A 10,537-nucleotide genomic window follows, 5' to 3' on the forward strand; every position below is an offset into this window, starting at 1 on the left:
AGCGAGCAAATTCAAAATTAACTAAACTTTAAGAGAAAAAACTGTGTTAAATTATGAGAGATCCCCACTTGTTAAAAAAAGATGCCAAGCTCTACATGTAAGAAACAAAACTTCACTTGTTTCAATCTTTTGGCTAGAAAAACCTAAAAAAGTGAAGGGGAGAAACAAAAGAAGTAAAAAAGCAAAACACCTGCAATATTAGACATTAGGCCTAAAAAATCGATGGTGGCAGATAAATAAGGATGGGGCTCTTAACTCTGTGTTTAGCGTCACTCCATTCCAGTTATGCTGATAAACTGGTAATATTGTTCAATGGTGGCCCTTTTATCACAACTGTGAAAGATTTGCTCTCGTGCAAGTGACTAAAAGCTAGTTCTTTTGGAACAACAGTGACCTTGAGATTTGCTGGCGCCTTGACAGTTGCCTTGTATATAGCTTTTCTAGATCCCACATTTGTAATTGTCCTATGAAAGATGGCTGATATACTAGACTTAGAGTTATTAAGCTGCAGAGACACGGATGGGTAATTTAGGGCATCTTGTCCTCCATTAATGTTAGGGACACTTGAGCAATTGGTGTACTCAGAAGTGAACAAGCCTAAAGATATCCCGGTGTAACCCTCATTACATAGGAAGCAGATGTAGTCAGACTTTGGCAAGTTATAGATCAAACTAGGCTGCAGTGCACTAAGAGCATCCACAGTGGTTTTTTGTATCCTATCCTATTTTACCATCTCAAAAAGTCACTTTATCAATTATATAATACAATTTTACAATACTTTCAGCCTCCCAACTTTTATTTTTCTATTCTACTCATTAAAATAATATTTTTACACAATAAAATAATATATCCCACAATCACAATCATTTACAATACAAAACATTATTTATTCTTTCTCTCTGTTTCTTTTTGTTCAAGAACCACAATCACCACCACTGCTGCACTACACACACTTGACACCACCACCACCACCACCAGCAACCCATAATCTACTGTCAACACCAAAATAAAAAAAATAAAAAAAAACACAGCAACCCACGGTCACAACCCATCTATTGAAATCAACTCACCGCCACCCACCGACCCAAAACCCACTCTCACACAGATCACAGCCCACCTGACCCACACAACCCATGCGACCCAATACTAACCCACCGCGATCTCCATCGCTAACCAAACCCAGCCCAGCCCGTCGAGACGCCGATCCAACCTCCAAAATCCAAAACCCAGCACTGGTGCAACCTCCAAAATCCAAAACCTAGCGCCGATCCAACCTCCAGAATCCAAAACCCACCGCCACACACCCCCGACCCAGACCCACGCCGCCACAACCGCCACATCAACGAAACTTTTATGCCACGCCTACCTCTGCCGCTACCACCACCACACGGGATTTTGGGTTTGAGAAAAGGGTGTATCTAGTTTGAGGAGTAGAAAGGGCTGAACAAGAACAAGGGAGAGAGAAGAGATGGAAGATGGAGAGAGAAAGAAAGAGAAGGATAAATTTATATGAAGGAATAAAATATATTAAATTTTATACAATCTGAGCTACAATGTGGTTCTACATTTAGAACCGCACTGTAGCACAATTGTATTTTTTTTTTAACAATAGTTGTAGTTTGCAATTTCTAATGGAGCAAGCAATTTGGGCTAAATGGCAAAACAGGCTTACAATTTGGGATTTCCATTGTCCACTGCTGATGCTCTAAGCGTTAGTATTAGTGGTGTTAAAAAGTTAAATTGTTATTTTTAGCACCATCATATACAAAAAAGGTGCAACATTGGTGGTGGTATAGGTAAAAAAAAAAAAGATTTTTTATTCCCACCTCACATTAAAATATTAACTCTTTCTTTCTTTTGTTTTTCTATTTCTTTTTTCCTCTACCCGTTTCACTCATTCCCTTTCTCAAATCAAACTCTCACCTCTGCCACTGATTCATCATCCTCTCATCGCCGCCACCGAAGCTCACCATCGCCGCCACCGAAGCTCACCATCGCCACCAAAGCTCACCATTGCACCATCGCCGATTCATCATCCTTCTCCCTTTGATTTTTATTTTCTTCCTTCCTCCACTCCTTACTGGCCCAACTCCCTTGCCCCATGTTGCCGACCCACGCTGACCTATCTTGCCCTTGTCGCCGACCCAAGCCCCAAGCCCTAAGCCCTAAGTCTCAAGTTGACCTACGCCAACTCATCTCGCCCTCTCTTTTGTCTGACCCATCTTGCCTAGGGGTATGCGCGAAGATGCCGTCACCGATCCAACCAACTGGCGCCGATTTTCCAGCATCGCCGCTGCAACCGACCGACAGAGCCGGTGCCAGCGATTGGAGCGCGAATGGACTTCTGATGCCAGTGTGGTGTAGTCATCGGATCAAAGAGCCCAAAACCAATTCTGGCCGAATCGAACCGATAACTACATATATGATATAACTTTGAGAGGTTTGGATATGACATTGTCTCACCGAGAATCTATTTTAATTTTTTTTAACAAAATGTTGTCGTATTGGGTGTTATTAAAAAAAAACAAAAAGATGTCGTATTTTGCTAGGTTTTTAGATTTCTCCCTGGGTATAAATTCTTTCTTACACTCTCAGAAGGACCTTAACTCTCTCTCACTCTCGCCTCTTGCCGGCTTGAGTCCATGACGACTCGCCTCGACTGGCCTCTATAGCAGCCAACAAGTGCTCACCAGTCATTGACTCACCGCAACAAACCACTGATAAGCCATTAAGGACTAAGCCCCTCTTTTCTCTCACCTCTCGGCAAAAACAAAAAAGTTTAAACTCCAAACTAAGCTTATACTGTTACCTATTTGGTTTATACTGTTTTTTTTTTATCATGTTTTTTATCATTTATTCAGCACCTGTTTGAGTTGTTTCAATTGTTTGGACTCAATGGTAATAGTAACACTATTACCTATTTGGTTTATACTATATTACTATTACCTATTTGGTTTATACTGTTACTAAGTGTAAATGCTCTGTTTTTTATTTAATTCTTGTTTACCCAAAAAAAAAGTTTATGTTGTTATTATACACTTACTAAAGTATTTATTACTAAGTTTATAGTTTATGTGAGTTCAAATAATATGGAGGTGTGCTGGTTTCGTCATGTACCTTGAACCTGGTTGAATGTGTTTGGTCGTTCTACTTCTATATGTGTGATGTTTCTGAAACAGACTTAGCTGTAAAAAGATAGAAAGATATGATATTGGCAAAATTTTTAATGTTTCAAACCGACCAAACCGCACCACTATAGGTCGGAAAACCAACCCTAATTGGTATGTATCAGTTTTAATTATGAGAAAACTGATCCCTATCGTTTCGGTAACAAATTTGAGAAAAAACCGAGTTGACTGATCCGCGCACACCCCTAATCTCGCCCTCTCTGACCCATCTCGGCTTCTCTTCTCTATTTGGGTAACCAATTTCTTCAAAGCTTGGTTACTAATTTACAGGTGAGTTGTCTCTGCCTTCTTTATCATGTAATGCTTAGGGTTTTTGATTTGGGGCTTTTAGTTTTTGCTTCTAGTCTACTAGAATTGAATGATAATTTTCCATGTTAGTTGAGAATTTTCTGTTTGTAGGAAATTTATATTTTTTGATTCTAGTGATAAATTTACAGGGAATTGGAATGATAAATTTTATTGTAGTAAATAATTATTTTATTGTGTTGTTTATATTATTTTATTGTGTTGAAAGCTAAAATAAAACCATTGATGTTGGGTGGCTTGTAAAGTGAAAAGGTAAAATAGATAAAGTAGTTTTTGGTCTACCAAATAACTAAAATTATGGCTACATCGATGTGGATGCTAACTGGGTCAATTTGGCCAGCACCATAGGCTAACTCAGCTTGGTCGTCCTTGAGTTTCATTTCAGATGCTGATAATCAATCAAGGAAAAAAATTATAAAACACTCAAAAAGCCTAATTTTTCATATAATTTTATTTATATTTTTTATGAGATGATATCTTGAATGTATCATACAAGGTAGACAAATTTTAAACCTATTTAAAACTTTACTATACGTACTAGAGGCTTACAAAAGCTAAGGTGAGAATATAAATTTGGTTGGTGCAACTAATTAATAGTTATCTAACGCTCTGTTTGTTTCAGCATTAACGTTTTCTGGAAAATGGTTTATTTTCCAGAAAGCATTTTCTAGAAAACTATCTCATTTTCCAGTGTTTGATAACGACCTTGAAAATGAGCTTGAGAATGTATTCAGGTGTTTGGTATGCAATTTTTTTAAAATATTTTTTGTATAATTTAAAACATGTATATTATGTAAACTAACTAATGTAATCATTATGAATAAAAAATCAAGAATGAATTTGGTTTTTATACTAAAATTTTGAAAATATACAATCAAAATTAATTAGTCATCAAATTTTCATGATCTCTACCACTCATCTTATTCATATATATAGATAGTAACGTACGTACGTACACACACACATATCAACCATTTGCCTATATATATAAATTTGACAGGAGAATATATTTTCAATAAGTATAAATAACAATAACTTTTAATAATCTACTCTTTTTGTTGGTATACTAATTTTTTATTATGATCAATCACAAGTCTTCAATATTACTCTAAATTATGTATTTACATAATGTACTGCATAATATATCATCACTGCATAGTATTTGCCAACAAAAAAAATATTTACCAACAAATGCAATTTTCCTAAATAATTATCATTCATTATATAAAAATATTATTAGTCCACGGTAAATATTGTCCCATGTAAAAGCAATTTAGAACAATATAGGTACTATGTTTAAAATTTTTATCTTTTACTTCATTCATTCTTTCTTCTTCTTTTTTTTTTTTTTTTTTTTTGCATTTTATGTATGAAAAAGAAGTAACTTCTGCCTGGAGAAATAGTTAGAGAGAGAGATCTATGGAAAGAGGAGAAACTAGAGTTAGTGACAGTGAGGGTGTGAGGAGAGAAAAAGCAAAGGGAAGAGAGAAAAAGTGAGAAAACTTACTATGAGAGAGAGAAAATGCCAAAAAATTATGTTTCCCACAGCTATAGACAAATATAATATTTATAGAAGATGCACCGTGTGAGAGAGAGATTGTTTTCCAAAAAAATTTTTGGAAAACAACTTATAGAAAATAAGCCTTATTTTTATTAGGGTTTTCTGTTGACCAAAGATAGTTTTCCGTTGACCAGGTTTTTTTTGTGCTACCAAACACTGGAAAATGTGGAAAACTATCTTTACAGAAGGTTTTCCAGTGAAACAAACAGAGCGTAAATTAATTTTTTGTGAACGGTGTCACTCGTATATAAGGATTATGTAATGAAACTTGTAGCATCTCTAACATTACCCATGAATTGAATATTATACATTTCTTATTACAAAAAGATGCTCTCTATTTCACTAGTTATGGAGAAAGTTTGTTTCACCGTTAATATTTTATTTTTGGATCAAATAGTATACAGATTGTCGTGGGATGCTGGATTCATTTTTGCATGTGTAATGTTATTCTAAACCAATTAGGATAATAACCACATTGCTGGTAAACATTGAGCGATATAACTGCATTTGGAAATTTGGAATAAACACTGACAATCACTAATTGACACCATCAAGTGGTGGTTCTTGTAAAATGACACTAATCTTTAATAAAGCACGAGTGAAAATGGGAGAATTTTAGGAGACTAACTGGTTGTCATTAGGGCTGATTTGATTGCAGCAGGAGACCAATCAAGGTGGAAAGTTTTGACATAGGCAGCAGCAGTAGTGACATGAGGGCAAGCCATTGATGTTCTAGAGACTATATTATAGGCATTAAATCGGTCATCAGAAGGATCCCCAGTCGTTGATGAAAGTTTAGAGTAAGCAGCTAGTATATCTATGCCAGGTGCCATATCTGGCTGGAAATGAAACATAATTTAAAACTCTCATACTGGTATATATGCTAACAACAACATACACAAAGTTATGCCTAGAACGGTAATCATTGCAAAGGGTTACCTTAAGTATGGTGGGAAAGACATTGGGTGGACCTCGGGATGATAAGGAAGCCACAAAGGGTGCAGCCGCATTGCATACTGTTTGGACTTGAATATGACAGCTCGAGGGTTTTTGAAAGTTTTACCGATAAAATAAAATCGTTAAAAATTGTTAAAATATCAATAAGAAAATAAAAAGATGTAGAATGAGAATAAATATAATTAAAGTGGTTTGAAAAAAAAAAAAAAACCCCTTCGCTGTTATATATATATTTTGTATTTGAACAAAGTTTAGCTATAAATTTACTTAATATCTTTTTATTGGCAGTGAATTTTGGCAAATTCACCATTGGATTACATCTTCTTCTTATATCATCTATGCTTGCAAAATTTCAAGAAAATTAAAAATCAGTAGTTATGTCATCAATAAATTTTTTAATTGCAAGTTTTTGTAATTTAAAATTATGCACAAAATATAAGTTTATAGATCATGTAGTAAATAATATCCGATTAACACAAAATTTAAGATGTGTATTAAGAGCGTAAAGAACATGCAATTCAACGGTTAAATTTTCAAAATATATTGTAATATTTATTTTATTGAGTGAGTTTATAACCTTTAACTACAATAAATTTTGTAGCTAAATTTAGTCATTTGTATTTAGAATTATATGTTACAGTGAACCCTAAGTAAGTACGGTAGGTATATATAAGAGTTAAAGTTAGGCTAACTCTATATTAGTATGAGGGTACAGTATACTTTTGGTAACAACATTTTTAACTATAAAAAATTTGATTCCTCATACTAACTTTGTTGAGTTGATATATGTATCAATTTTGACAGCGGCATTAGCATCAACATTGGCAGCGGGGATGAAAAATGTAAAGCCCGTATCTAAGTGCTTTTGGCTAGATATAATCATCCCGATTCCACCTATTTCCTTAATTAATGTATTCTGGAGTTGCTGGTTTGCATAGCACAATCTTTCCCTTCACTTTATTCTCGTCCAAACCCCCATAATCACAAGACCTGACCAATTCTTCCATTGATTAGCGCTACTAATATCAACAGTCTAAATATAATAAGTTAGTTGATCTTCCGTTACAGTACTATAAATCATGAAATAGAAAATGTTTTCTAATTACCAGGGAGATGAATCTGGAGTTATATATACTACTAATGGCTACTTCAGCAGCGCTGGTTAGAGGGTAAATCCTCCTTTTTGGTGAAAATGTGTTGACGGAAAATCCCTGTTATTCAATGGAAATGCACCAGTAAATGTTTGATTTCAAGTGAAATGAAAAAAAGGATCATCCCCATTATAATTCTTGTGACAAAAGTTGTGTAAGGATCATCCCCACTTTGAAATCTTTTCATTTTTTTGGGTTCAAATTAAATATTATATCATTTAAAAATTTTAAAGGTAGCAAGAGTGTCATTTGTATAAGCTATTAAAAAATTGTGTTTTGAGTTTAAAATGAGTGTTTGTGTTAAAAACAATAAGTTGTAGTTGCAAAACAAAATTTTAGGTTTTAAAAACGATATTTTAATCTCCCAAAACATCTAACTAAACGGACCCCAAAACTTTGTACACTTTACCAAATAGAAAGAATGGACTTACATCAGTTTCTATGCCATTTCCAAGTTTAACTGAATTACTAAACCGCCTATACACGCCAGAAGCACCGACAGTCATTATCCAAGGAGCTGCGTTCTCTACAATATTTGCATATGGGCCATCGTTTCCCCCTTGAACGTGTTGTCCAAATCCCCTTCATCATTGCGTGGAAGGCACTGATCGCAATGGGATCGTCAAAGTAGCTAGTTGTGTACCTTCTGAAAGATATTGACATCAAGTCAACTCCGTCATTAATGGCTTCATCCATTTTAGCCAGAAGGTCATTGATGGAACTGACTTTGGGTATTGGAGGATGCAAATAGAAGATTATCTTTATGAGAAGAAGTTGCATTTGCCTCTTATGGGGATGAAACCTGATACTATGAAAGATAAAGAATGGAATCTTCTGGATAGACAGGTACCGGGAGTTATTCGATTAATTTTGTCAAGATCAGTTGCACACAATGTTGTGAAGGAAAAGACCACAGTGGATCTAATGAAGGCTTTGTCTGGCATGTATGAAAAGATGTCGGCTAACAACAAGGTGCATATGATTAAGAAGTTATTAAGAATACGTTTGGATTGGGCTGAATCTCCTCGCGTCTGCATTTTAGCCTTTTTTTTTTTTTGCTAGGACGCGCACCATTCACTGTTCAATGGCCATGAACAGTGAATTTAGGCCAATGAATAGTGATTTTAGGTGTGAACAGTGTTTTTTACACATTAAAAAATTATTTTGCTATAGTGTTTTTCAATTTTCAGTTTCAGTTTGCAGCTGTATCCAAATGGACCCTAAATCTAAAGAAGGCAAAAGGCACTGCTGTAGTGCAACATCTGAATGAGTTCAATACAATCACAAATCAATTATCCTCAATAGAAATTGAATTTGATGATGAGGTTTGTGCATTGATTCTTTTGGCTTTTTTACCAAATAGTTGGGAAGCCATAAGAATGGTAGTGAGTAATTTTGTAGGGAAAAGCAAACTCAAATATGATAATATTTGAGATTTGATTTTAAGTGAAAAGGTTCGCAGGACAGATGAAAATATAGACAATGCACAAGATCAAGTTTTTGTCATGGAGAACAAGAGCAGAGGTAGAAGCAGAAGACCTAATAATCAAAAATTCAATGGTAGGTCACGATCAAGAGATAGATCTCAGTTCAAGGAAATTAGAGAATGCGTCTATTATGGGAAAAAATGGCCATTTAAGAAAAGATTGGAATAAAAAATAAATTGAAGGTAAAGATGAAAAGAATGAAATACTACAGCTGTTGTGATTGCTGAGGATGTTGTGGTGCTCTCTGTTGAAGAGCAAAAGTGTGGGCATGTTGCTAATAATGATGTTGAGTGGGTTGTTGATTCCGCAGCCTCCCACCATGTTATCCCTAGGAAAAGGTTGTTTTCCACGTACAAAGCGAGGGACTTTGGTACCGTGATGATGAGTAGTTCTAGTTATTCAAAAATTGTGGAAATTGGTGATGTGTGCATTGAAACCAATGTTGGTAGCATTGTGATGGTGAAGGATGTGCAACTTGTTCCAGATTTAAGGATGAATGTGTTTTCTACATTGGTTATGGACCAAGCGGGTTATTGTAACTACCTTGGTAATGGAAGATGGAAACTTACTAAGGGATCATTGGTTGTTGCCAGAGGACAAGCATGTTCCGGTAAATACAGGACTCATGTGAAGACCCATTAGAAGAAGTTCAATGAGATTAAAGATTTTGAGAAAAATCCAAAGATGAGAGTTGTGATTAATGGTGTTGATACCAAAAGGGTGAAATTCTCATTACCTGATAGTGTTTCAGAAGAGGAAGTGGTAGGTGATGAAGAATATGAAAATGTTAAGGCTGCATAGGATGATGATGAAGTAGAAGACCTTGGAGGTCTTGAGTAGGGGGAGTACTACTTTCCACTAGAAATTGAAGAACCTCACGAGAAGAGGACTACTGGAGAACATCGAATTGTTAGCTTCAAGAATAATTGAGCTTCAGATGAGGGAGAACCACGAGATTGGAAGAGATATGAAAGGTATTGACGTTCATGAGGTGTTCTCAGTGCTGGTGATGATAATGAAGAAGTTCAAGCCTAGAGTCAGCTTGACTGACATGGAATCAAATTAAAGAGATAGATTGATGATCTCCTTCCATTGGTGGGCTAGACGGAGAGATTGTTAGGTGCATGGCACCAAAGTCCAGCCCACATTACATTAGAGCCCAACTAAGTGAGCCGTGTGGGATATGCCAAGAAGCTACTCCTATTGTAATTTGGAGTTAGTGTGTTGAATAATTAATGCTTGAAGAATCCTAGTTTAGAATAATTAATGCTTGAAGAATCCTAGTTTAACTATAATTAAAGTTTGTGTTAGGAATCCTAGTATTACTAGGAGTGTAAGGTGGCTGAAGTTTTTTTTTTTTTAATATAAAAAACATATGTGTGTCACATAAGATGGTGTGATAGCAGCAACAAGGATTGCTGCACAAGAAAAAAGAGAGAACAACCAAGAGGGAGCCACTTAGAGAAAAAGAAGACAATCTAGAGAGAGTTGTGCGTGGAGAAGAAAATAAAAAGGAGAGAGCAAAGTGTTGCTGCCTTTAAAAGAGATAATTAGTGTGTGTGTGTGAGCAAAGAAGAACAAGAGAGATTTTTCTTTAACCGTGAGACATACACAAGAATTATTGTAATTGATTTGATAATAATGAAATTATTCGAAATTTGTTCCGTGGTTTTTCCCTTCAAGAAGAAAGGGTTTTCTACGTAAATATTTGTATTCTTGTGTGTGATTGTTATTTTGGATTGCTAATATTTGTGATAATATTATTTGAAATATTTGTGTTCTTATGTGTGATTGTTATTTTGGATTGCTAATATTGGTGATAATATTATTTGGGATCCAATAGTGTGAGTGCCATGGCCTTCCTCATTTGCTGGGGATAGAATTGAT

General features: G+C 35.3%; 1 protein-coding gene across 1 annotated transcript; it reads right to left on the reverse strand.

Moving 5' to 3' along the window:
• Positions 1–283: 283 nt before the first annotated feature.
• On the reverse strand, positions 284–7,669 carry LOC142632462 (subtilisin-like protease SBT4.15). The gene is made up of 5 exons (XM_075806858.1): positions 7,595–7,669; positions 7,119–7,223; positions 5,684–5,894; positions 3,818–3,882; positions 284–721 (listed from the first exon to the last, which is right to left on the reverse strand). Exons 1-5 carry the CDS (start codon positions 7,667–7,669, stop codon positions 284–286), a joined length of 894 nt encoding a protein of 297 aa, XP_075662973.1.
• Between the last annotated feature and the right edge of the window lie 2,868 nt (positions 7,670–10,537).

The sequence above is a fragment of the Castanea sativa genome, chromosome 4 (genome assembly GCF_040712315.1).
Source record: "Castanea sativa cultivar Marrone di Chiusa Pesio chromosome 4, ASM4071231v1".
NCBI classification, from domain to species: domain Eukaryota; kingdom Viridiplantae; phylum Streptophyta; class Magnoliopsida; order Fagales; family Fagaceae; genus Castanea; species Castanea sativa.